Consider the following 25,386-nt stretch of genomic DNA (forward strand, 5'->3'; position numbering starts at 1 on the left):
GAAAATCCTCGCGTGTTGTTGACCCCGGTCCCGGATGTGGTAAACCTCCCCTGGAATATTCCGGGTTTAGCGTTTGGGGGGGCGGCAGCTGTTGGAGGGGGATCTGGGAGTGGTCAAGATGACCAATCATGGAGCTTCCAGTCAGAGAACAGGGGGCAGTATGGCCTGGGGCCCGGTCGGTGTCGGCTCCAATTGCTGAGGTGCTGGGCCACACCCCCCGTGCGCCCTCCAAAGGGAACCTGGCACACTGGAAGCTTACCCAGGCGTGCCCGGCTTGTGAGGTGCGGCTGCGTAGGCCATGTGCTTGCCTAACCACACCTGCCATCTCAGCCTTCCACCGTCACCGTTTGTTACCTGGACCTTCCTCCAAGCTCCCCCTCCATCCATCCACACCTCATCCCAAACCACCAGCATCCACGCAATCCCCGAACCACGACAACCTCAACTCCGACGACATCCAAGCCATTGACCTTGCCGACCCGAATACTCCTCACTATCCTCTAGGAACTACACAACACACAACACCGCCAAGATGTTTATGGCAAGATCTGAATACGGTAAAGCACCCCAAACCAAGCATCCCCAGCTTCTCCTCCTGCCCTCGCCAGAGAGCTTTCTCGTCTAACATAATCCCCTCCAATCCAACAGACCGAGGAATCAACACCTTCTCCCCAGAAGGCCGCCTCTTCCAAGTCGAATACTCCCTCGAGGCAATCAAGCTCGGCTCCACGGCCATCGGCGTCGCCACCGCAGAGGGCGTCGTCCTCGGCGTCGAGAAGCGCGTCACCTCGACCCTCCTCGAGACCTCGTCCGTCGAAAAGATTGTCGAGATTGACCGCCACATTGGCTGCGCAATGTCCGGCCTCCAGGCCGACGCCCGCTCCATGGTCGAGCACGCCCGCGTCGAGTCCCAGTCCCACTCCTTCAACTACAACGAGCCCCTCCGCGTCGAGTCGTGCACCCAGGCCATCTGCGACCTCGCCCTCCGCTTCGGCGAGGGCGCCGAGGGCGAGGAGACCATCATGTCCCGCCCCTTTGGCGTCGCCCTCCTCATCGCCGGCTACGACGAGGACGGCCCCCAGCTCTTCCACGCCGAGCCCAGCGGTACCTTTTACCGCTACGACGCCAAGGCTATCGGTTCCGGCTCCGAGGGTGCGCAGGCTGAGTTGCAGAACGAGTACCACAAGGTGAGCTTTCCCTTCTCCCCAACCCCAGGCGCTGACATATTCGGTTCTCTCACTCGGCGCCCCGCCGAATCTCTCGCACAAGCACTAACACACCCCACTAGTCCCTGTCAATTACGGATGCCGAGACGCTGGTGCTCAAGACGCTCAAGCAGGTCATGGAGGAGAAGCTCGATTCGAAAAACGTCCAGCTCGCGAGCGTAACGAAGGAAAAGGGCTTCAGAATATACACGGATGAGGAGATGGCCGCTGTGGTGGAGAGACTCCCTGCGAACTAAGGGAAGGGAGGTCCGTGGTGTTTGAAAGAGGATATAGGGTGCAATCTCGCGGTCTCGGCGACTCGGGAAGAAGTGAAAGAACACACTTGAGCCAAAGAAAGAGGTAGAGAGCGCAAAAAAAGAGAGAAAGCGGGAGACCCAGAAATCATCCGATTACGAAACTTGGAACCTGACGCATAGACGAATTTCCTCCCCGAAAGTGTATCATTATTGTACTCAACGTGACGATGGCTTCATTCTCCGAATCTCATATATGGCGGTGGTGCTTTGAGTGGGCATATTGTATTTACAAAACGTAGGACTATGGCCTCTCTCCAAGACGTTACCTATGTTGCGCCTCCACCCATTGACACGGATGCGCTCATGCCCACGCTTCCATCAACGCTCACAGTCGCTCAGAATACTTGCTACCCAAGGTGGTTCCGCCGGGAGTCAACCTCCTCTCAATTCTCATCCTTAATCACCAACCTCTCCATCTCCTCCTCCACGCTAATCAGACCCAGAGCATAGAACGCCCTCTCCGACTTGGCAACGACGAGCACGGTGTCGTCACTATCGAGCTGTTCGATTCGTGCGCCGATACGCCGCGGGTTCGACCACACGGACGGCGGCACCACGGTCTGCAGGCTCGGGTCGCGCGCGTACGGCGGACCCCGGCCCATGGCTGCCGCCTTCTTCCACCCGGACTCGCAGCCCTCGGCGATCTGCCGCGCCGACTGCCAGCCTGTGAGGCGGGCGATGTCGTGCATGCGCCTGACGATCCAGTGACGTTGGGCGTCGCTTTGGTACTGTGGAGAGTGTTAGCAGGCGTGGTATATACGGTAAGTACAAGAGAACACGGAGAGTGTGTCTTTGAGCGAGAAGGCGGGCGAAGAAAGGGGCGTCTACTCACCTGAATAGCACTGACGAACAGACAGAATGAACTCTCGATCAGCGCTGCGCCGACGAGGGTGCTAATCTCGAGCACATTGCTACAATCGTCCGTCAATCCGGCCGCAATGCGACCAATCTCCATGGCGAACTTGGCCGTGTGCTGTGCCTGTATCCCCGCCGCGATCATAGCGGCGGGTGGCATCTTGGGGTGCGCGCGGTAGAGGTGGATGAGGCCCATGTAGTAGTTCATCCAGATGCCCGCCACCGAAAAGGTGCGGTACTGCAGCGTGGGACCAAAGGGTGAGTCTCGGCGGTCGGCATACTCGGCGCCCAGGGGTTGGAACTCGGGGCCGAAGCGGGACCGGAGCATCTCAAAGGCCTCACGGAGGGAGGTCCACTCGCGCATAGCAGCGTCTGCGGCTTCGTCTGAGTCAAGGTCTTCCTCTCGGGCGTCGGGTGGTGGTGGGGAGTCGTCGCGCGGGGGGCTGAAGCCCATTGGAAGCGTCACTTTTCCGAGATTGGGGAGCATGCCCGGAAACATGGGCGGCGAGCCACCGGGGCCGCCGGGGCCCATTCCCGGTGGCGGCCCCATTCCTGGCGGCGGCCCTCCCGTCATGTTTGGCGGCGGCATGCCCATTGGAGGGCCCCCGGGAGGTCCACCTGGCATTCCTCCCATCATCCCACCGGGAGGCCCTCCTCCGTGCATGCCCGTCGCCATTCCCGGCGGCGGTCCCATCCCTGGCGGCGGCCAACCTTGACCGCCTCTCGGCGGGCCACCCGCGCCTGGTGGTCCTCCAGGCCGTCCGCCGGGAGGTCCACCGGGAGGTCCGCCAGGGGGGCCTCCTGGAGGACCAAAACCCTTGAAGGATTTCCGTTTTCTGGGGAGATCTTTAGATGCAAAGCTACACAGGCGTCCGAGCAGCAGCATGAGGTGATCGTATGTCCCGTATCTACTATTTGTTAGCCAAGTCGTGCCTTATGTATGGCGACATGGGTAGACTTACATGGCCTCAAGTCGGCCCATGGGTGCTCGTGGTGGACACTGCGTCCAGTGCTGGTAGTCCATGCTATTTTCGCTTGTAAGCCAACTAACCATCTTGACTGCAATGTTATCCATATCCTTCGAAACTTACAAAGGTTTCCCTCCGCCCAACATGCTTTGATATACGTCCATCTTGCAGTACCACCAGTACAAATCTCTCAGATGTTCGTAGTGCTCGATATCGCGGTCTGTGTAGTAGTGTGGAGATGGCTCGTCGTCCTCGTACGAGACGTGCTGGTTGGTAAGCTTGCTAAGGAAGCCGAGATCGAGATCATCGAGATCGTGGCTCATCATGTGAGTGTTGTCGTGGCCCATGTAAAAAGGGTCCATTGGCTGGTTCTGGCTCTCCTGGAACAGCGCCCTTCTCACCCTTTTCAGCGGCAGAATGTTCTTTGTCATTTGCCTGAAGGGGATCTCCCTAATCAAGAGCCTGGAGCCAAAGAGATGGTTGCACCACTTTGTGTGATCCGAGTTCCAGACCTCAAAGTACCCAAGCAAGAGGGAGGCAGCCAGCGTTGCCGGTGACGTTCTCCTCTTAGGACTCCGTAGATTCTTTGCGATCCTGCGGATGGCAAGATGATAGTGCTTCATAGCTGCTGTCGGCGGTATCTGCTGTAGCTTGGCGATCTGCAACGCGCCCAATGCAAGCATTGCCTGCAGGAGGGCAGGATGTGTAAATGATATAATGGGAAATGTGTCTGGTCAAGAGTTAGTCGAGAGGGAAAGCTTAAACCACGGAATACCATCATCTTACAAGTCCAGATGTTGTGTCCTGCTTTAGGCACGGAGAAGTTGTTTGTCAACTTTGAGTGGTCGAAAGGATGCCGCTCGTATAGCGACATGCTTGGACCCGTGACGTTGATGAAGTGCCAGAACAAAGCAGCAGTTCGCTCGTCATTGAGTGGCGAATTGTTGGGCGTAGGTATGTACGATGTGAGAATTGTCTCGTCAGCAAAGGCCGAGAAGGACCTCATCTTAGTTCCGAATCCATCCCAAGGTCCATCGTTCCGGCTCTGCACCAGCTGGCCGTACGCGCTCTCCTCGCCCATTAGATCTTCAAATGCGTCCTCGGAGTCAGGCATGGAGGCATCGTCGTCCGAGCATGGGTACTGGAACTCTGCGTCCTCCACAGGGTGATCCATCTGAGGAGCGGCATTGGTGCTGGGATACACATCCATCTCTTCCACCTGTGCCTGAGCTCTCGGCGGCTGGTGTCTCCATGGTTCTGTCGGGCTGTGGACAAACGCGCCACTATCTGTGTTGGGGCTGACCAAGTTGGTCTGTTGACCACCAAATTGCGGCTGAAATTGACTAGCTGGTGAGATGATGGACGAGCTTGAAGGCATGTGTTGCTCGCCATACGGGAACTGGTTGAAGTCGAAGGCATTAGGAGGAGGGGCTTGGTGTTGATGCTGACCGGTAAAGCCTTGACCATAGGGAAACATCGGCTGGCCTTGGAAATCTAGATGTTGCGGCGGCTTAGGCGCGATCGGTGCCAGGGGCGGACCATTGATGGACTTGGGTGGCGGGTTGGGCAGTTGATTGAACGACTGGTTTGGCGCCTCGGGAGGATAGACGATAGGGCCGTAGCTGCCATTGATATTAAATCCGGCGATGGGTTCTTTGAAGATGACACGCTGATTGTACCCTTCGCAGTGCCTCTTGGATTTGATGCAGTTGTTACAGATGGGCCGGCCTTCATCGCACTTTATGCGACGTTTGCGACATGCTTTGGAGTCAAGTCAGACGTCTAGACCAGGCATGAACGTGAGGAGGGGAGGCCAGGAGGAAAGGGGGTGGATGGAGGCCAAGGGTCAGAGTTGGGGTTCGACATATGGAACATACTGAGACAGCCGGTTTTCGTCCTTTTCCGCACATTTGCTTTCTCTTTCTTGCGGTTCGCGTCTTCGTTCTCATTGTCGTCGTTATTGTTGTTGTTCTCCGAGGTCTTGGACGGTGACTTGTCGTCCTCGACGACCACATCGGCAGAATCCATCCTAGTAGATGCTAGTGCGCTGCGAGTAAGATCGGGGTTTGCGACGCGGCTCTTAATCCATGAGTATGTTGACGACTACAGACTGCATTGTCTGGTAGTAGTCTGTGGTTCTGCAGCGCGCTGATATAGGGAATGTCTCGTCCCCACAGGTGGAAGCGGTTTTCTCTGAGATTGTTGTAGCAGTCTAAGGCAGATATCGTGAAGCTAATAAGAATGGTTACGAGACAAGTCAAGTTCCAAGGCTTGACTCGTTGTCGAATGTGTGAAAGACTACAGTAATCTTCTGAGCCAACAAGCTTCTGGGCGTGTTGTTGAATGGTCTAGCGGCAGCGTAGCGAGACACTGTGGGTAAGTCCCGTTTCTTGTGCGCGGCACCCGGATCGAAGGAGAGAATCAAGAGGACGCAGGTATGGACGGGGTCCCAAGGATGTAGATGAGTTTTAAGCAGCCATAGATGGTGGAAGGAAGTGAAACAGGATGGTGCTACTTTGTCTTCGGCGAATGGGTAGTCATGGGTTAGACAAGATGCATGGACTCGTGGGGTAGGACGGGGGGTAAGGAAGGGTAGGGATGTCTGCAGCAGTTGGGAGAGCGAGAGAGCGCGCGAGAGAGAGAGAGAGAGGAAGGAGGAGGAGGAGGAAGTATCTGTCTCTTTCTCACAACAGGAGGAACGAGGATTAGGACTGGGTATCCAGAGAGTGAGGGAGTATGTGAGAGGGACAGAGACAGAGAAAGAGAGAGAGAGATACTTGCCCACCCTAGGACAAGGAAGGATAGACCAAGAAAGAAAGTAGAGGTCCCAAGGCACTCTATTGTGCCTTGAGTTAGGGTATCTGATTCGAGGCTAGAGCAGACCAGCGTGGGGAGAACAGATGGGCCACAAACAACGGGGGAACTGCCAAGCAGCAAGTACCTCCTTCTCTGGACTAAGAGGAGGCCGGGATGACCGGGGTTGATAGAAAGGACGACGAGGATGGAAGCCGGCACCTAAGTCGTAGTAATGGTTCAGTATCCGTACCTTAGTGTGCCGTATTGTCGTGACTGGTGAGTGCCCCGTAAGGCAAGGTACCTTACCTAGGTGCATTAAGAGAGGTACAGAACTACTTTAGACTGCTGACCGCTAGGGCGAGAATGGAGAACAAGATAAGAAGAGTATGTGCGTCTTGTCTCTATCGTGTATCTCCTGAGCTGCCTCGGTCTCTCTCATTCTCTTCCTCTCTCTCACACAATCACTCTCTTTCCCTCTTTCTTACTTTGCGCCTTTCTCTGGTAGGCGCGCGGGACAGGGGGGTCATGGAAGCCGTCAATGTCTCTCCTGCTACTATTGTGACGAGAGAGAGAAACATCAGAGAGAGAGACAGAAGGAAAAAAACGCACCAACAGTTTGTATGGAATCGCTCCCGGGACTTGGATGTATTATTCGAGGGGATTGGGGGGGAAGCACAAGAGAAGAAAGGCGCAGCTAGTGAGCCAGCCACAGCAATGATGGGGACGGGGGTACCCTTGAGTTATTCGTGGATCATGTTGGTGGTGCGGCAAGACGACGGGAAGGGAGGAAACATTACGGTGGCTTGCGGACGCCGCACAGCATTGCAACACAGCGCAGCACACCCACACCTTGCCGCTGGCTGGGCTTGCTTTTTGGTTCTCTTGTCCAAGGTCAGATTCCATTTGGTACTGGATATTCCCTGTTGCTGTTGCTAAGACACTGCCACCGAACTGGACAATAACCTGCAAGGTGAACATCTCGGCACAGAGCGTCTGTACAGAGCACCTCGTACAGGATGGGTACCTTGTCCTCGGGCAGGGCAACCAGCCGCGGGAGAAGATTGCTTGCTTCTTTCCCATTTCCATTCTCCCCGCGGCGTCAGGAGGGTATCAAACTGCCACATCGGAGGGGGGCGCAGGGTGGTAGCAGTCAAGATGGTGTAGCTTCGAAGCTCCCCGCCGTCATGATTCTGGCCAAGGTTCCGCGCTAGGGTGATGCGCTGCTGCACTGCTGCTGGGCCCGCCCAGGGTTAGGCCGTTTAGGCCTTAGGGTCTCTCGGTTACGGCTGAGAGAGGGGCCGACGCCGGCGGGCAGCGACGGCGACGTAAGGTATATTCTAGAGTACGAAGTACGGTCGGTCACCACCTACTCTCTTCCAGGGCGGTAGGGCCCAGGGGTCTGTCATGTCCCGGATGACAGCCCATCGGTGGGTATAGCGCGCGGCACTAATTAAGGTAAGGCCAGCTAACGTGCCTCCGTCGCTCAGGCAGCCAGCCTACATACGGATACCCGATACACAGTTGTCGTCTGTCGGTAGTGTAGGTGCCGTTAGCCTGTAGGCCAGAACTCCACGGATACCAAGTACCAACGTCCTTGGCACAAGAAGGTTCTGACTGATGATCTCTCCCGGCTGAAATCGGTCGAGGTGAGTGGGTGTGCTGAGGCTGAATGAGTGAGAAAAGTAGAGGAAACTCGGGGGAGCCAAGACCTGCGTGGGATTCCAGGAGGTAGGTATTCGAGGCACCCACGGGGCACGGCACCGCAGCCTCCTCGGGTTTCGCGTGGCTTTCTTTTTTTCCCCTGGGTGACAATCCATCTATCCCGATGAGCTAATCTGTACGGGTGTAATTGCGCACGGAGATTGAGAGCCGTAAGAGCTTGAATAGGGGAGCCGCCAAGCTGAAAATTCCAACGGCCTCATCCAACAAACTTTGTCCTCGCATTCCCGGCTGTCAGGCCAAGGTCGACAAGGCGTGCCCAGGGCAATCCGTAGGACCGTAGGTACGGAATCTGTGGACACTGACAGGACGGATACTCCGTAGACGGTATGAACCATTGGGCTGCGTGACTAGGTATCAACGTGACATGCCGTCCGATTAAGACAGCCCGTCTGAGTCGCAGTCTTCTCCCAGACGACATGGGGGCAAGAGATGTAGATGCCGAATCTGATTTTCGTCCGAGGTTTGAGTGGTCTGGACTCGCTTCCCGACAGGGTTGCCCAACCTGCCAGCCTTCTGCCCCTCACCAATCCTCTGCCCTAAGGTAAGCAATGACCAAGCGGTGATCTGGTGGGGAGCAAAAAAACGGTCGACATGGCATGCGGAATTCGTTGATGCCTTGCGCAGGGTCTCCGGCTCGGGATCGGTCTTTCTGAGTGCCCGTCAACGTTGAAAACCACGAAACTGTCCGTCTGTAGGTCTGGAATTGGCCTTCAGCCAGGTCTGGACCGCTGTTGATGGTATTCGTTGTTCGAGAGGCAGCTTGACAGGTTCTCGGTCGCCGCCGAAGGCAACGCACCGGTGGCGTCTCAGTCCAGGCGGGACGGGTCCACTGGCTTTGAGCCGAATTACCATGTGCCGAGCGGGAAACTAAGGTTTTTTTTCCCCTATGAACTTTCTGCAAGGCCGGGGTTTGGATAGAAGCCGTCTCGTTTTCTTCTTGCCAATGGAGGGGCATGATCTGATAATCCATATCGTCGTGCGCAAGCGTTGTGAACAACGGCACGCGTGGCAGAAGGACGGACCTAGTACTCGGGCGAATGTCACGTTCCCTGCCCGACTATGTACTCATCATCCAAGCAATATCAGGGTCCATACCTGCTAGGTGCGAGCATTTCGCCGGGACGCACTGGGCGGGAGAACAAGACGCCGGAAACAATGTGTTGCTGAAGGATCCCGGCAACATTCCCCCCGTCTGAGGACGCTTTCCAATACATCCAAGATCCAAGCCGGGGGGCCAATCGTCGCGTTTCCGACCTGCTGGATGGTGTGACCGATCACTGGTCGCAGCATCGTTGACTGGCATACGGTGCAACACAAACGTCGCGCAATGTTGAACCAAAGGAGGCGTGCTGATCACCGCGAGCCACCTCTGCCTGTGCTCTCTTGAACGAACCGGTGACATCCAGCTCCCTACATCGTCGATCGCCTTGTACACTCCCGGTGCTCCTCGATACGCGCAGGAACGCACCGCACCTTGGCAGGTTTCCCCAGATGTTTGTTTACTCTATCTGGTCTCGGTCGAAGCCCGCAACAACGGTTGCTGCAGGTCAGATATGCACCTTGCCTTCTCGCAGCCGCAGAGTCCGGCTCAATGTCTGCATTGCCGTAAAGAACACAGATTTCGGCCCTCCTAAGGTACGTTCCTGGATCACTTTCGAACATTTAATTCGTGAGTTGTGTGGGACCTTGAAGTCGTTACTTCGCTGAACGCCCCTCGTGTCAATGGTCAAGATAGTCTTTCGGATATGCGCCTCGCTAAAGCGGGACTTGCGTCGCAGGCAACTATCTAGGAAGCCGGCGGTATCATTCGAAGGTTTCTCTCGGAGCTCAATGCTGGGAGTAGAGTCCTTCAGCAATCTCCAGTTGGGTTCTTGGAAAGAGAGTACTATGAAAGACGGGTCTCTGCACTCGAACAGGTAAGGTGCCTTGACCTGCCACGCCGTTTCCTCCCCACCTCGTCGTCTCTCTTTTACGCCGAATGGAGCAAAGCGTCCATCAACAACCTTCCGTTGAGCCGGGCAATACGCCGTACCCATGTTTTCGGGCCAAAGATCGGGGCTTCTGTGTTGAACCGACCCATGCCGAGAAACTGGTTAATTGACCGTAAACCAGTCTGGCCACAAGTGTTGGGGCCTTCCTCCTTTGGGCAAAAGAGTTGGACGGCGGGGATCCCATAGATATTTTGGCAGGTGGTACTCCTACACGTACGCATCTAGTCATTTGGAAGCCAGCAGGGTCCAGCTGTGTCGAGGAGTACCTCGCGAAAACGTCCTAGAATGATAATACGAAAAGCCCTGTGGTGATGAGGGTTGCTGACGTCTGACGTGGGAATCGAGAACTATAATGTATATCCTGAGATGAACTTGTAGAGCATGCGACTAATCACTGATTTCTTGGATCATACTCCGTCCGCAAGTCGGAGGTGTCGGAAACCGGCGACAATAGACAGCCAACGACTCAGAGAGGTGATGTAGCCTCATAGGCTCATACCTCCGGGCTCGTTGTTTTCGTCTTCTGAGTTGCATGCGGCCGGATTTGGGAAGGAGTCAAAGCTGTCTGAAGTGATTGGATTGTCCTGCAGCACCACTTGATGACGATTCGTAAACCGTTTCTTGTCGGCGTCGATGAAGGCTACATGCAGGAGCTAAATCGCCGGTCCGATGCACTTGCTTTTTTTCTCTATTGTTCCAATCAATGCAGCTTTCGAGCTTGATTACTAGTCAGTACAGGCCCGGCAGCGCTGCCCAGAACTCCAAGTCAGACGAGGACCCCCGGCTCGTGTTAGCATGAAATGTAAATGCGGATTCATAGTCCTGAAGACCAGCCTGAACTCTCAAGTCCGCAAATCAGGCCATCGCCCACAAGGCCAACTACGAAGTGTATAAACGTCTCCAGGGGTTTCCGGTGTGTTGGGCTTAGGTCGAGATCATCAACGGCCTAGCTCGCCAATAGCGTGTTCCGTAATCGACTGGCTGTAGTTCCTTCGGGTCGACATGAACAATACTCCGGCATGCCGGGTTGCGCAAAATGCCGCGTTTGCGGGTCTTTGAGATTGACAGGAAGAAGGTCTAGGAACATCAGCCAGCGCCGTTGGATCGACTCTACCTAATAATTGTTCCGCTGTGGCGACGACCGTTGAAGCTTGACCACCATCTTGGTAACTAGGGAAAGGATGTCGAATGATAATAGGACTAGACAGGGGATGGGATAGGACAACCGAAACATTGTTAAAGATTAGTCAATTATGCGAATGAGAGATGGTTCGAATAAATATTGATCGAAGTTGGGATGAAATTGGTAGCTCGTGAGTATATGGAGAGGGGAAAGGAAGTTTTTAGACGGGACGCAACTGTGAGAACGGGAAGGTGAGGAAACAGGCGGAATGCACGGTCCACCAGTCTAACTCGGCTCATCCTGGCGTCGATCAAAACGCAGGGGTGCGATAAGCGACCTCTGGGGAAAGGAAGGAAGGAAAAAAAAATTCCAACGTCGATAAGCCGCGGGAGTGATTTCGTGAGATGCGCATGAGCGTCTAGCAACAAACTTATTTACCAACCACATCCTGTTGAATCCGTAGGCACGAAAAGAAGCCCACATAAGCCGGACATCTAGAACATTACTGTTGGCAATTGAAACATGTTCGCTGTCCCAGGATGGTCCGTCGCGGCCGAGGGTCTCAAAACCGAGACCCAGGTGAAGAAGGCCAGCAATCCCGCCAAGAACGAGAGCAAGAAGCGCAAGAGAGCCAACAAGCAAGAGAAGAAGGAGAAGAAGGCGCCTACTTCGGGCGCTAACTCCGTCCTGGTGAACCCCCGCGTGTTTGGAGAAAAGAGGGAGGATGCTCCTCCTGCCACCGCCGAGGCTGATCACGATGGTGACGATGCGGATGAGGCTGAGGCCGAGACGCCCAAACCGAGCAAGAAGCAGAAGAAGGAGAAGAAAGAAAAGAAGAGCGAGGGAATAGAAAAGACGCAGGAGACGCCCAAATCTGACAAGAAGGAGAAGAAGCAGCGCAAGGAAAAGTCCAACAACGAAGATGAGCCAGCCACACCAGCAGCAGAGACTACACCTTCAAAGACGTCACAACAGGCAGCCTCGACAGACAAGCAAGACAAGCTCGAGAAGAAGAAGAACAAGGACGCCGCCGCCGCCATCGCCGCCTCCGTACCCCCCGTCCCGCCCGCCGCCGCCAAGCTCACGCCCCTCCAGCGCTCCATGCGCCAGAAGCTCATCTCGGCCCGCTTCCGCCACCTCAACGAGACGCTCTACACCCGCCCCTCGGCCCAGGCCTACCAGCTCTTCGAGGACTCCCCCGAGATGTTCTCCGAGTACCACGAGGGCTTCCGCCGCCAGGTCGAGGTCTGGCCCTCGAACCCCGTCGACGGCTACATCCGCGACATCAAGCTCCGCGCCAGAGCCCGCTTCCCCAACGCTCGCGGCGGCGGACGCCCCGGCGGCGCGCCGTCCAAGCCCGACGGCCCTCATCCTCTGCCCCGTACCGACGGGACGTGCTACGTCGCCGACCTGGGCTGCGGCGACGCCCGCCTCGCCTCGACCCTCGAGCCCGAGTCCAAGAAGCTCAAGCTCAAGATCATGAGCTACGACCTCCACTCCCCCGCGAAACACGTCACAAAGGCCGACATCGCCAACCTGCCCCTCGAAAACGACTCGGTCGACGTCGCCATCTTCTGCCTCGCCCTCATGGGCACCAACTGGCTCGACTTCATCGAAGAGGCCTACCGCATCCTCCACTGGAAGGGCGAGCTCTGGATCGCCGAGATCAAGTCCCGCTTCGGCCCCGTGCACCGCAAGAACGCCGTCGTCTCGCACAGCGTCGGCAACCGCAAAAAGGCAGCCGCCGCCGCCGCAGGTAAGAAGACGAAAGAACCTGAGGAGACGGAGGAGGACCGCACGGCTCTCGCCGTCGAGGTCGACGGCCACGAGGACAAGCGCGGCGAGACGGACGTCTCCGCCTTTGTTGAGGCGCTGCGGAAGCGCGGATTCGTCTTGGCGGGCCAGGGCGAGGGCAACAAGGGCGCGGTGGACCTGTCCAACAAGATGTTCGTCAAGATGCACTTTATCAAGGGCGCCGTGCCCACCAAGGGCAAGGGTCTCGTCGCGGCCAAGGCGGCCGGCTACGTGGATAAGGAGAAGAAGCAAAAGCGGTTCGTGTGGGAGACGGAGGAGGACAAGGTTGATGAGACGGGCATCTTGAAGCCGTGTGTATACAAGATCCGGTAGAACCCACCGATTGTATATTTTTCTTGTGAGGGTTCTGGTACATATAAAAGTTGTCTTTGTTTGGGTTTGGGGGGTAATATCACATTTGTCAAAACAAAAATGCCTATATTTGCAATCGGACTCGTTGGAATGAAGCTGGGTATACTGCGATCACCGTGTAGGGGATCAAAGCGGATGCCGTTGAACGTCGGCGTTTACACAAAGCATGGGCAAGTCTCAAAGGTTTAGTTGGCATTACTTGAAATTCAAAAGTGCCGAGTATGTCTATCAAAACGCTTTAAACGCATATCATGTCGAGCTGCGCATGCATGATACGACGACTCCAATTCATCCCACCTCTCCATCCCGAGATTGTCCCATACCTTTGCGATCCGACCATGCTGGCCCATTTCAACCAAAGAATTTCCGATACGCCCCTAATCCAGTCTATGCCCCGAATAAGAGACCGGCTGCGAACTCGACATTGCCACCTGTAGCTTGCAAAGCATTGATAGCGGCTTCACGAGGGAAACCCAGAGCCATGAGCTGGTTGATGTGCTCTTCCGGGAAAGTTGGCGCCGCTGGCTGCTGCTGCTGCTGCTGCTGAGGTGCTGGTCGACCTTGTGGAAGGGTTTGCTGTGTCGGCGCGGCGGCAGCAGCGCCTTCGGGACCACTGACAACACCGGAGCGCTGGCCGATGGTGGTTCCAGCCGGGCCAGGCAGTCTGGGTTCTTCCTCCAGAGCCTCCTCGCTCTCCTTGGGAATCTCCGCTTCGCCCAAGAATGACACCTCCTCGCCCTGAATGATCAGCTTATCCTTGGCCAAATCAATGCTGGCTTGGTAGCGCTTGAGCATGTCGAGGCCAAGAAGAAGCTCGACCTGCTTGCCCTCCATGACGGTGAAACTGCAAGGCAGGAACATGGTGCCGACCTTGATCTGGGCAGAGTGTACGCGTCCGATGATGTTGGCTGTGCCGACACCGCGAGCCACACCCGCAAAGCGCTTGTCAACGAGTCTCATGATACCGCAGGCTTCGGCACATGAAGGGGACATTATGGTTGCCTGTGCTCCAGAATCGACCAACGCCTTTACTCTGTGGCCGTTCACCTCGACATCAACATACAGCATGTGCACTCGTCCAAATACTGTGTGAAGTTAGCCTCTCGGTCTGCACTTATTATGCCTTGGTTGTCTGCCATACCTTCAGGATTGTGCTCCATGGCGTTTTGGAGGTTTTCCATAACTCTCTCTTGACGAATCATCTCTTCAATCTTCTGCTGAGCCTCGATGTCAAAGGGGTCCTCGTTCAGACGGGCAATCTGCCTCTGCCGCTCTTCGCGTTCCCGCTGCTCACGGTCGTAGCTCTGGTTGAAAAGTTGGGCAAATCTCTGGGGATCATCGAGAACGGCGGCGAGCTGGGGCTGCTGGCGGGTGGCTTCGGCACGTAAGTTTGGATCGCCTAGGATCTGGAGGCGAATGAGCTCTGGGTCTTGTCCTCCTGGTCGCCGGCGCTGCTGCGGTGCCCTTCTGCCCTGGTCCGGCAAGCCAGTGCTTCCTTGCATGTCCCTCACGTGTAGCGCCAACATCTCGCCGTCGGCAATCTGCAACTGTTCCATCGTCTGAGTGTCATCTTGGATCAAGCGACCGTTGTGGTAGAGGTGTTGGGAGGTGGGTGCGATATTGGTCTCGGCTTGGATGGCTTCGCGGAGTGTGGACATGGGCATATCGGGAAAGATCTCGAGGGTGAGGAGATCCTGGTCCTCGACCTCGGGGTTCGTTATGCTCAGTGTAATGCGCCTGTTAGGAGGAAGAAGAGTCAGCGGAGACCGTGTCAAGTCCCTACAGAGGGGCAAAGCTTACATGACGGGCTTTTGTTCCTTGCGTACAGGCAGGAACTGTTTGCCGCGGGTTTGATCGGTTGATGAAAGAAATGGACTGGCAGCGAGCAGCAAAGAGGCCGGATCTGGTCCAGGAAAATCGTCGGGTTTCACTGTTGCGAAAGCGAAGTTGAAGTTACCCTTAGCACGGAGCTGCGGAGGAGGGGTGTTGGAGGGGCCGAAATTCAGGCAACACAAAAGTGACGTCTCATCCGGAAAGTAAAGAGCTGCTGGATGGACGATTGGATGAAGCAGAGCTCCGGGAAAAGTTTCGACGTGATTCCGCAGCCTTGTAGCGGTGGTGAACGATTGGACAGGTGGTATCTGATGAGTTGAGAGACACTTGGTCTCAAAGAAAAGGATCTCAAGGTAAGGTGGAAGGGAGCCGGGGGAGGTAGCGGAAGGTAAAGGTAAGGTAGAGCTCGGCTCGGGTACTTGGGGTACCTTTTTGAGTGTTTCGTAAGGAAGGTGGGTGCAGTGACGAGACCCCTACCTTACACAGTACGTTTCCCCGTTTGCAGTGGCTCAAGATGGGGTTGACGGGGAACCAGGACGGGGATTATTTCCGCACTGCGGACTTAGCTACTGCGTACGAAGTATACCAAGGTAAGGTAAGGCAAGGTAGAATGGTGGCGACCGGAGATACAAACACTGTGAAAAGCAAACTTGTGTACTCCCAAGGCACGAATACCTTAGCTATCCGCACTGGTACCTAAGCAGCAGCTAAGGTAGGTATTCCAAAGAGACGGGAGGGAAAGCACTGGCCACGGAACGAGATGGCGAACAGAAGCTCATGGAAGGCTTCGGGAACTTCTCCGCTTACCTTAGCTTAACTTACAGAAACTCCGACCATGTGTTTCCTGTCAGCCAGACAGACGCATGCTTTGTTTTGTTTTCTTCGATCTAGGTATTTTCGCGCGACAATCTCTGCCTCGCAAGGCATCTACTTGCTAAGCCTGCGGCAAGGAGGCCATTGATGACTTGAGCTTCCCAGTTCCAAGGTTGCTGAGGTCACAGCAGCACGGGCAGGTTCCCCTACGACATATCAGCCCCACGAGCTAATCGTTGACTAAGCCACCAAGTGACTTCAAAGTATCTTTGACAGCAAACCAGGTGGAAGATGGCGCAATTGAGTACTTAACCTATACCTGCGGCAGCTGCGCGAGCCAAGCAAGCAACCTCAACAACCCTTGCAATCTACTCGTGTACTTCCCTCTGGAGCAGGTACAAGAGCTGAGAATCCCCTCTTGTTTCTACTTTTTCTGCACTTGCATCTCTTTCTTTTCCTGTGCCAAACTGACATGTCACAGATCCTCAGGATGTACCGCCAATCGATGTCTAGCAGCGACATCTCCTGCCACCTCAGCCCGTGGGTTTCTGTGCGATGATGACAAGCCTACGGGCACCTCAAACTTGCTGCTGCTCGAGGCAGAGAAACACCCTGCTTCCTCGCTTGGAATTTACGTCCGTCTTTCCCCTTTAATCATGACGAAGAGCGTCTATAACGACTTGCCCGGATGGCCGACGATGGACGTGGCGTGAAACGGAGACACCCTGTCGAATTTCTTCCTCATCACACCATGCTGAAGAGTTTCCAGCATCTATCTACCTGCCTGCGACCTCGCTGCTCACGCTCCACTCGGCGAGCAAGCTCGCAGGTCTGCTTCGAGTCAATGACAATGCATATCTCGTTTATATGGCGGCTGCAAGGGCCGGGGATTTTGTCCTGAACGGAATGTTCATGATCTGACGGCACGGGATCATGATTCCCAGCTGCCGTTGCTCCCACCGATATCTCGCATGCGACGTCTCGAAGGCGAGCAGAGATCGGCGTGCCAACCTCGCTCCGCTGGAGGGTCGGAACTGTAGTCAGCTCGGATGCCGGCCTTGAAGTTGGTCGGATCCGGCTTCCGGTGGTGGCCGCATTCCGGGTTCTCGACGCTGTTCAGTTGCAATGCTCCGCGTCTTCGTACTTGATGCATTATGCGCTCTCAGCCTCTGCAACCCACACTGATTCATTAGGAAGGTCCATGACCATAACCCAAGCGGGTTGACTCATAACCTACAACTCAGAATGTCTTCGGACTTCGCCCATCTGACATGGTGGGAAAGCCCAAAAAGTGCCTCAGGGCCCTTCCTAGACCTCATTGAGCCTGCTGCATATGCTGCATTGCGGCGGGGCAATGCAACTCTGGATCGCCGACCCGGAAAGATTCTCGAAGTCGATACTGCAGTTATGTCCATTTCGGTGAATACCTGCAGCTGTCAACATGCCACAGCGAAGAGTTTTTCGTCTGCTTGCTTCGGCCTCGGGGCTGCAGCTGTGATATCGGCTAAGATCCAGACGAAAGCCAAGATCCATACGGATCGACAGGCTCAGGGTCTTCTTGCCTACACAGTATGGTGTTGCTGCGGATCTTTCAGTCTTCAAAGCAATATCCATCGCTTTCGAGTACGAAGTAATAGTACATTCTCTACGGTTCGACAGCGGGCTGGGCTGGGCTGGCTGGTAATGTGCCATACAAGTGTGAAGCACACCGCAGCAGGCGGAGTCAGGGGAAAGGAGCAACAAGCATGGCGGCCAAGACCCAACTAAGGTAAGCCGCTCGCCCACCCACGCGAATCCAAAAGTCTGAATCTACATTGCACCGCTCTCCTCTTTTCAAACTTTGTCGTTGCAGTCGCTGACAGTGCCTAGATCTCGTTCGGTTTCTGTCGGCTGCATTGGCCAAAAGCAGCCTCAATCTGACGGGATGGACCAGCAATTAGCGGTCTGGAAGCAAACAGCGCGTTTCTCAATCTGTCAAAGACCATTTATCACACGCCGAAGTCCCAGGAAACTCATGATAGAACTCTGTGCTTAGAGACTCAAGAACTCTGTGCTTGTACCTTGACAGGCATGGGCAAGACTGATCTTAGTAGCGGAGCAGTATTGGAGCATATAGTGATGTCGAAGTTGGCTTACTGTGGGGAAATGTGTACAAGTCAGGTCACTTTTTCCCTCTCACTCTTCTCTTCCCTTGATCCCAACCAACCTTGCCCTATGTGCAAGCCATTCAAGCATCTCTTTCACTGGAATCTACCCTGTCCTTGGGCGATAGCCCGGATCGAAAGAAAGCAACAGTACCCATTGTTACCCGCCATGCCCTGCAAAGAAGACCTTTTCCGCAATTTTCCATCTACATACAGAAGCTGGGATGCCACATTAACAGCGTCATGGCTCTTTCACTCAATGCCACAACATCGGGAAGTTTTCTGGGAAGAGTGGGAAATAAGATGGAGCCGGGCAACAATTCCAGCGTCGCCTAGAAATACCCATGGGCTGAACAGGCCACAACTGTGCCACTGCGGGTAGGTCAGTCACGCGACAAACACCTCATAACCACAACCACACCTCACACGGAGTGTCCAATGATGGAGGGTGTTGCTTTGCCATGGTCCATGGCAAGTCACTGAACTCCAATTCCATCCAGTTCCCTCTTTGGCTGCTGCAATACCAATCCCATTTTCTACCAACTCCATACCTTTCTGCTTGGTCTGCAGCCAGGTTACTCCTCTTTTGCAAGCTCGTTATCGCCTTCACGACTCAGGTTCACTTGACTTGTCCCAAAGCTTTGTCCCCTCTCTGCCGTGGACCACCCGATCTGACCTTAGCCTTTCTGAGACGTCTTCCCTCCTCCGTTCCGACACTCACTGCACCGAGCTAAGGTCATCACTCGGCCTTGCCAATCGGCACACACCGGCCGGGCATTACTTGACTCACAGCCCCGTCAGGCCCCGCTCTGCAACGACAGCGCCGAGTCCAACGGCCGGCAGCACCCCGATGCCCCTCCGGAGCTACCTGTGCACTCGCCCAACCGACCCCTTCAACCATCACTCCCGGGTACCAACAGCACCCGCCTCTTCTGGTTTTCATCCTGGAGTGTCTCCTTGCCTTGTTTGAAACCTTTAGTCTCTCTGTCTACGAGCTGACGGGGGTAATTTGACCCAACAAGCCGCCCTCTGGTTGATTCCATCACCTCGCTTCTTCTCTCTGTGTAACCAACAACTCTTACCACTCCCAACTTCTTCCTCCCCCCAACTCTGCCCAGCTCTCTACGAATTCTCATACGTCTTTCTGGCGTATCCGCATCCTCCTCCTCCCCCTCCTCAAATCTCTCTTCCAATACCGCATTCTTCGACGCACGCGTTATACACATCTCTCTCGATCGTTCGTCATCATGCCTGACGAGAAAGACCCCCCGGTCGCCAAGCCTGAGGAGGCGTCCGACTGTGCCATCGACAGTTCTGACGATGCCGATGACGAGTACATCGAGACACAGATGTCCCAGTCCGAGCTGAAGAAGAAGCAACAGACGCAGCGCCGGACGATCCAGCATATCGTTCCTTTCAAATGGAGCCCTTTGGTGTTGCCGCTGACCGAGTCGAATCTCGAGTCTTGCGTCGCCCTCGAGGACGCTGCGTTCACTGATCCGAGTCATCGCGCTACCCGCGTCAAGGTGAGCCGATTTGTCCCTGTCTTTCTTTGCAGTTCCCCTTCGTCTCTTTCCCCAGTCCGTTTACCTTAGGCCATCGAGTCTGGGTGTTCCGCCGAGCCTAGTTCATGAAGAGCTCGCCTCATCCACAGGAATGAGAGTTCTACCGGCTCCTATCGTTGGCGGACGGACAGGTCGCGTGGCATATCATAGGCAGATCACACGGAATCAAAGGTTCACGCAAAGCTTACACCCCTCACCACAGTTCATGTACCGCCTCGCGACCTGCTCAGATATCTCCACAGGTCTCTTCTGCAGCGTCGTCCCGGCCGAGGCCGAGGCTTTCCCTCTCTCGACCATGACCGTCGCTAGCCCCGTCGAGACAGGTCGCGCCAACGGAGCCAAGCTGGTCCTCCTCGGCCACGCCGTCGCGACCCTCGGCGACGGCCCCGTCGTCAGCGACGACGACATGGCTTACCCGGACAACTGGCGCGATCAAAAGTCGGCCAAGAGCACGGATGTCGGCCACAAGATCATGGGTCGCACGCTGTGCCTGCACTCCTTTGCCATCGACCCCAAGCTCCAGGGCCTGGGTCTCGGCAAGCTCCTCATGAAGTCGTACCTGCAGCAGATCAACAACTCTGGCGTTGCGGATCGCATTGCGCTGATCTGCAAGGACGTAAGCTTCCTCTAGCTCACTGAGCTACCCTGACACTTGGAATCTTGCAAGATGCTGACGAATCGACAGTGGTTGGTTAGCTACTACCAGCGCTTCGGCTTCAAGCGCGTCGGTCCCAGCAAGGCGTCTTTCGCTGGTGGCGGCTGGAATGACATGGTACACGCATACTGATGCCTACCACTCCTTTTGGCGAAACGACTAACATGACATCAGGTCATTGAACTTGCCGGCCCGCCCAAAAAGGGTCCCGATGCCCTTAAGGCGTCCGCCGAGTAGTGCCGCCGCGGTCACTGAAACCATTGTAGGACTTTCTCCCTGTCTTTATTTTCGCAGTCCTTTCCTGCGAGCTACGACTATCCGAGCTCTAGACGGGACAAGAACGCTCCTGTTTGTTTCGAGACAAACAAACCGGGAGGTTATGGGAGCGGCATACTGGGTGGGTTGTCTTGAGTTGGCAACCTCACTTTTGCATGATGGCCTTGTTTTTCTTTTCTTTTTTCTTTTGTTATCAGGTCGTCGTTGTCGAGTTACCATGAGATTATACAATCTCAAAACAAGGGTGGTGGCATCATGAGACGACAGAGCCGGAGACTACCTTAACGATGAGGACATGACATAGACTGCCCTGCCACCTGGATGAGGGCGAGCAAGGCAAAATTAAGATACGATCTTTCACAGTGTCCCCTGTTCAGCCTGTATTCTATGCGTGAGGTTTTGCAGGTACTGCAAAGTCACTTCCCAAATCACTTTTATCATCCTATGCGCCTTGACCCGAAGGGTCCTATAGTGTTCGCTTCCTTCCGTCCCATCCAATCATCCAACCCATGCATACGAGCGCCGACCGTTGAACGTGATTTCCAGAATATCACGTCTGCCTACAAATCTAGACCGTCCCCGTTCTCTGGCTTTAGAGCTGGCCCTCAAGATTTAGTCGGTAGCCTTGTACTTGGCACGGTACTCCTCAGTGCGCTTGATATCCTCGGCGGACGCAAAGCTCTTGGCGCCCTCGATGATGTCGTCGAGCGTCAGGATGGCAAAGATGGGGATGCCGTACTCCTTCTTGATCTCGCCCATGGCGCTGGGGCCAGGCTTGCTGTCGTCGCCATCAGCAGCGGGGAGCTTCTCCATGCGGTCGAGCGCGACGACGATGCCGACGACCTCGCCGCCCTCCTTGCGGATCTTGGCAATGGCCTCGCGCTTGGCGGTTCCCGCGGTGATGACGTCGTCGACGATGAGCACCTTCTTCCCCTTGAGCGGCGCGCCGACAATGTTACCGCCCTCGCCGTGGTCCTTGGCCTCCTTGCGGTCGAACGAGTAGCACGTGGTGCCGTAGGTTTCGGGGTCCAGCTCGGCGAGCTTGTCCGTCGTCGAGGTCGCGAGCGGGATGCCCTTGTAGGCCGGGCCGAAGACGATGTCAAAGGTCAGGCCGGAGGACTTGCGGGCCTCGATGACGGTGTGGGCGTAGGCGACGGAGATGGCGCGGAGGAGGTCGGCGCGGTAAAAGTCGCCGGCGTTGAAGAAGTAGGGGGAGATGCGCTTCGACTTGAGCTCAAAGGAGCCGAACTTGAGGACGCCGCCGGCGATGGCGGCCTTGAGGAAGTCCTGCTTGTAGGGGGCGAGTTGGGAGGACATTTTGGCTACTATCGTTGAACAATGGGCTTTTTTGGGGGAGAAAGGATAAAGAAGAAGAGATGGGAATTTTTGGGTTGGTCTTCCAGAAGGTTATGCTTGTCGGAGGCTGGAGGATGAAAGATCTCAAAACTGAAGCTCCGCGAAACGGATACACTGATACCCCTCTATTCACGTCTGCCCCGCGGAGAGTGCCCCACCAAGCAAAAAAACTTATTGCGATAAAGTTGTGATAAGAGGAGGAATCCGCACCGCCAGACCCTGCATGACTTGAGCCAATATGACAAACTCACCGATGGTTTGATCTACTGGGGCAATTGGAACGTGCATAGGCCAAAAATTTTAGGAACTGCTTGAAATCATTCATCATAGCCTCATGAATGTAGTTAAGACCACCTGAATATTCAAGCCATGTGGGCGAGGTACTTACCCACCTACCTAAGGTACTTACTTGATTGTGTCCATCAGCGTTGAGTGCACGACCAACACCTCTGAGCGGCCACTAATGGCATGGGGTCCCCGCCCCACCTGTCCGTGCCGATAAGATAAGCGAACGAGAGAAAAAAATTCGAGTGCAGAACACCGCCCCCCATCCCAAATACTTCGTTGCAGTTCACCGACGGTGCACCTTGACCGATCGCAACATCTGAGGACTGCTTCAAGTTTTTCCAACGCAGACCCCAGCCGCCAAAATGAAGACCCAGTACGTTGGACTCTTTCTACATGCGATCAATTTTCAAAGAGAAGCCAAGTTACAAAAGAATCAATCTGTGCTAACCACGCTTTGTGCGGCAGGTGGAAGGATCTCCCCCCGGTCCCCAACTCGCAAGAGTTCCTCGACATTGTCCTCTCGAGGACGCAGCGCCGGCTGCCGACCCAGATCCGCTCGGGTTTCAAGATTTCGAGAATCAGAGGCTTCTACACCCGCAAGGTCAAGTTCACCCAGGAGACCATCAGCGAGAAGCTCGGCCTGATCATCGAGTCGTTCCCTCGCCTCAACGACATCCACCCCTTCCACAAGGACCTGATCAACACCCTCTACGACGCCGACCACTTCAAGATCGCCCTCGGTCAGCTCTCGACCGCGAAGCATCTTATCGAGACCATTTCCAGAGATTGTGCGTAGAATCCAGCTCTTTCCACGAGGCCTTCTTCTCAATGTGGTGTGGGGGGAAGGCGACTTTTTCGATTTTGGGAGGGGAAATGCAAAATGGCTAACCTGGTGCAATTTGTGCAGACGTCCGACTCTTGAAGTATGGCCAGTCGCTTTTCCAGTGCAAGCAGCTGAAGCGCGCCGCGCTTGGTCGCATGGCGACGCTCATCAAGCGCCTCAAAGACCCTCTGGTTTACCTCGACCAGGTTAGACAGCGTAAGTGGCAATCTGACACTGAGAGCGCGCACAAGGGTTTTTTACTAACTGCGAGAGAATAACAGATCTTGGCCGTCTTCCCTCGATCGATCCCAACACCAGAACCCTTCTCATCACGGGTTTCCCCAACGTCGGAAAGTCTTCTTTCCTCAAGTCCGTCTCCAGAGCCGACGTCGATGTCCAGCCGTACGCCTTCACAACGAAGTCGCTCTTCTGCGGTCACTTTGACTACAAGTACCTTCGTTTCCAGTGCATTGACACCCCTGGTATTCTCGACCACCCTCTCGAGGAGATGTAAGCAAACACCCAATGTCGAAAACGCAGGAAAGGGATTTCAGACGCTGACAGCCCACACAGGAACACCATTGAGATGCAGTCCGTCACCGCCATTGCCCATCTGCGATCCGCCATTCTCTACTTCATGGATCTCAGCGAGCAGTGCGGTTACTCCATCCAGGCCCAGATCAACCTCTTCCAGAGCATCAAGCCCCTGTTCCAGAACAAGATCGTCTTCATCGTCGTCAACAAGATCGACGTGGTCAAGCCCGAGGACCTCGACGCCGCCACCCAGGCTCAGCTCCAGGGCCTCCTCAAGTCCGGCGAGGTTGAGATGCTCCAGCTCTCCTGCAACACCCAGGAGGGTGTCCAGAACGTCAAGAACACCGTCTGCGAGCGCCTCATTGCCGAGCGCGTCTCCCAGAAGCTCAACGCCGGCACCAACAGCAGCGGCAACATTGGCGGCCGCCTCGCCGACGTCATGGCGCGTATCCACGTCGCCCAGCCCGGCACCAGCCAGCCCCTCCAGACCTTCATCCCCGAGGGCATCAAGAACATGAAGAAGTACGACAAGGAGGACCCGGAGCGCCGGAGGCTCGCCAAGGACGTCGAGGCCGAGAACGGCGGCGCCGGCGTCTACAGCGTCGACATGCGCCAGGACTGGCTCCTCGCCAACGACGAGTGGAAGCACGACAAGATCCCCGAGGTCTTTGACGGCAAGAACGTCTACGACTTCATCGACCCGGATATCGACGCCAAGCTCCAGGCCCTCGAGGAGGAGGAGGAGCGCCTCGAGAAGGAGGGCTACTACGAGTCGGACGAGGAGCTCGACGACGAGGAGGAGGCCGACATCCTCTCTAAGGCCGAGATCATCCGCGAGAAGCAGGCCCTCATCCGCAACGAGGCCAAGATGAAGAAGCGCCTCAAGAACCAGGCCATCATCCCCCGCAAGTCCCAAAAGGTGCCCCTCTCCCAGATGGACGACGCCCTCGACCAGCTCGGTGTCGACACCACCGACATTGTCAACCGCGCCCGCGCCCAGTCCCGCCCCCGCGGCCGCTCCTCCGGCCTCTCCCGCGCCGGCACCGAGGACGTCGACATGATGGACACGGACGCCACCCCGCGCGAGCGCCTGCGCTCCCACAGCCGCGCCCGCAGCCAGAGCCGCGCCCCCATCGTCAACAGGCGCGAGGACGGCGTCCAGGACGACGAGGCCCGCGACAAGGCCGACCGCCTCGCCAAGCTCTCCCAGAAGAAGCGGAACCGCATGGCGAGACAGGGTGAGGGTGATCGTCACACCACCGTATCGCTGCAAAGGCATTTGGTAAGTTTCTACCATCTCATCCACCATCCCGGAACATCGCATCGAAATCCAAAGCAAACGCTAACCCACTACTATAGGTTGCCGGCAAGCGTGGCCTCGGCAAGAACCAGAGACGTTAAGAAAACCACCACCACCACCACCAGCCCCGTCATCGCCAGCAGCGGTAGGGGTAAAAAAGACGGTAATGGATGTTTACGGAAAGAGAATAAAAGTAAATATGCTTTATTTATTTCGGGGGGGCATGGAGGCGTTTTGCGGTCTTTGTTTCGTTTTGCTGCTGCCTTGTTATTTGTCTTCTTTCATTCCTTCGTTCTCTTGCGACACAAATCCACATCACATCTGACGAGGTCGGTAAAAAGGCCCCTACATTCTGAATCGGGAGGCCACGAGGGATAGAAGAGAGGGAATAGGAGACGGGGGGGGAAGTCTGTGATGCCTTTTTTCTTTTTGAGAAACGTATGTCGAAAGAAAAAGCGTCGTAGCATTACCAGCTTTGCGTGTGTCTCGACGTTTGATGGCTTTCTTCAAAGGCCATCAAATCAAGGACCATTGAATACCCTGAATGAGAAACCTATTAAGAAAACACTAGAAGACTTGAAGGGAGCCCGTCTGTGGGTACTGTACTTAAATCATCACGAAATATGGCATCAGTTGTACAGGCAGATGGAACCGAA

General features: G+C 55.5%; 7 protein-coding genes across 7 annotated transcripts; 4 read left to right on the forward strand and 3 right to left on the reverse strand.

Annotated features, from left to right (window-relative positions):
- The first annotated feature begins 269 nt into the window (after window positions 1-269).
- On the forward strand, window positions 270-1,739 carry HER10_EVM0010390 (proteasome A-type and B-type). The gene is made up of 3 exons (XM_035479850.1): window positions 270-557; window positions 649-1,187; window positions 1,289-1,739. The coding sequence occupies exons 1-3, from the start codon at window positions 533-535 to the stop codon at window positions 1,460-1,462; spliced, it is 738 nt and encodes a 245-aa protein (XP_035327227.1). The 5' UTR covers window positions 270-532; the 3' UTR covers window positions 1,463-1,739.
- On the reverse strand, window positions 1,725-6,811 carry HER10_EVM0009548 (uncharacterized protein). Its single transcript, XM_035479033.1, has 6 exons — window positions 5,223-6,811; window positions 4,132-5,106; window positions 3,469-4,075; window positions 3,340-3,402; window positions 2,355-3,285; window positions 1,725-2,250 (listed from the first exon to the last, which is right to left on the reverse strand). Exons 1-6 carry the CDS (start codon window positions 5,371-5,373, stop codon window positions 1,906-1,908), a joined length of 3,072 nt encoding a protein of 1,023 aa, XP_035327166.1. The 5' UTR covers window positions 5,374-6,811; the 3' UTR covers window positions 1,725-1,905.
- A 5,369-nt stretch (window positions 6,812-12,180) lies between these two features.
- Window positions 12,181-13,104, forward strand: HER10_EVM0012935 (methyltransferase domain-containing protein; the record flags this gene model as incomplete). Its single annotated transcript, XM_035482310.1, has 2 exons — window positions 12,181-12,786; window positions 12,823-13,104. 2 exons carry the CDS (start codon window positions 12,181-12,183, stop codon window positions 13,102-13,104), a joined length of 888 nt encoding a protein of 295 aa, XP_035327433.1.
- Window positions 13,105-13,336: 232 nt separating this feature from the next.
- HER10_EVM0005187 (DNA damage-inducible protein 1) lies at window positions 13,337-15,352 on the reverse strand. Its single transcript, XM_035474810.1, has 3 exons — window positions 14,944-15,352; window positions 14,285-14,880; window positions 13,337-14,228 (listed from the first exon to the last, which is right to left on the reverse strand). Coding segments are annotated over exons 1-3 (1,296 nt in total). The 5' UTR covers window positions 14,946-15,352; the 3' UTR covers window positions 13,337-13,530.
- A 3,828-nt stretch (window positions 15,353-19,180) lies between these two features.
- HER10_EVM0000622 (acetyltransferase) lies at window positions 19,181-20,390 on the forward strand (the record flags this gene model as incomplete). The annotated part of the gene is made up of 4 exons (XM_035470395.1): window positions 19,181-19,459; window positions 19,701-20,114; window positions 20,184-20,270; window positions 20,328-20,390. 4 exons carry the CDS (start codon window positions 19,181-19,183, stop codon window positions 20,388-20,390), a joined length of 843 nt encoding a protein of 280 aa, XP_035326473.1.
- Window positions 20,391-21,041: 651 nt separating this feature from the next.
- On the reverse strand, window positions 21,042-21,746 carry HER10_EVM0011196 (orotate phosphoribosyltransferase; the record flags this gene model as incomplete). The annotated part of the gene is made up of 1 exon (XM_035480634.1): window positions 21,042-21,746. The coding sequence occupies one exon, from the start codon at window positions 21,744-21,746 to the stop codon at window positions 21,042-21,044; it is 705 nt and encodes a 234-aa protein (XP_035327289.1).
- Window positions 21,747-22,365: 619 nt separating this feature from the next.
- HER10_EVM0012142 (nucleolar GTP-binding protein 1) lies at window positions 22,366-25,273 on the forward strand. The gene is made up of 6 exons (XM_035481543.1): window positions 22,366-22,446; window positions 22,539-22,861; window positions 22,981-23,112; window positions 23,178-23,406; window positions 23,470-24,712; window positions 24,790-25,273. The coding sequence occupies exons 1-6, from the start codon at window positions 22,436-22,438 to the stop codon at window positions 24,829-24,831; spliced, it is 1,980 nt and encodes a 659-aa protein (XP_035327369.1). The 5' UTR covers window positions 22,366-22,435; the 3' UTR covers window positions 24,832-25,273.
- The last annotated feature ends 113 nt before the right edge of the window (window positions 25,274-25,386 follow it).

Source organism: Colletotrichum scovillei (genome assembly GCF_011075155.1).
Source record: "Colletotrichum scovillei strain TJNH1 chromosome Unknown Contig00011, whole genome shotgun sequence".
Classification (NCBI taxonomy): domain Eukaryota; kingdom Fungi; phylum Ascomycota; class Sordariomycetes; order Glomerellales; family Glomerellaceae; genus Colletotrichum; species Colletotrichum scovillei.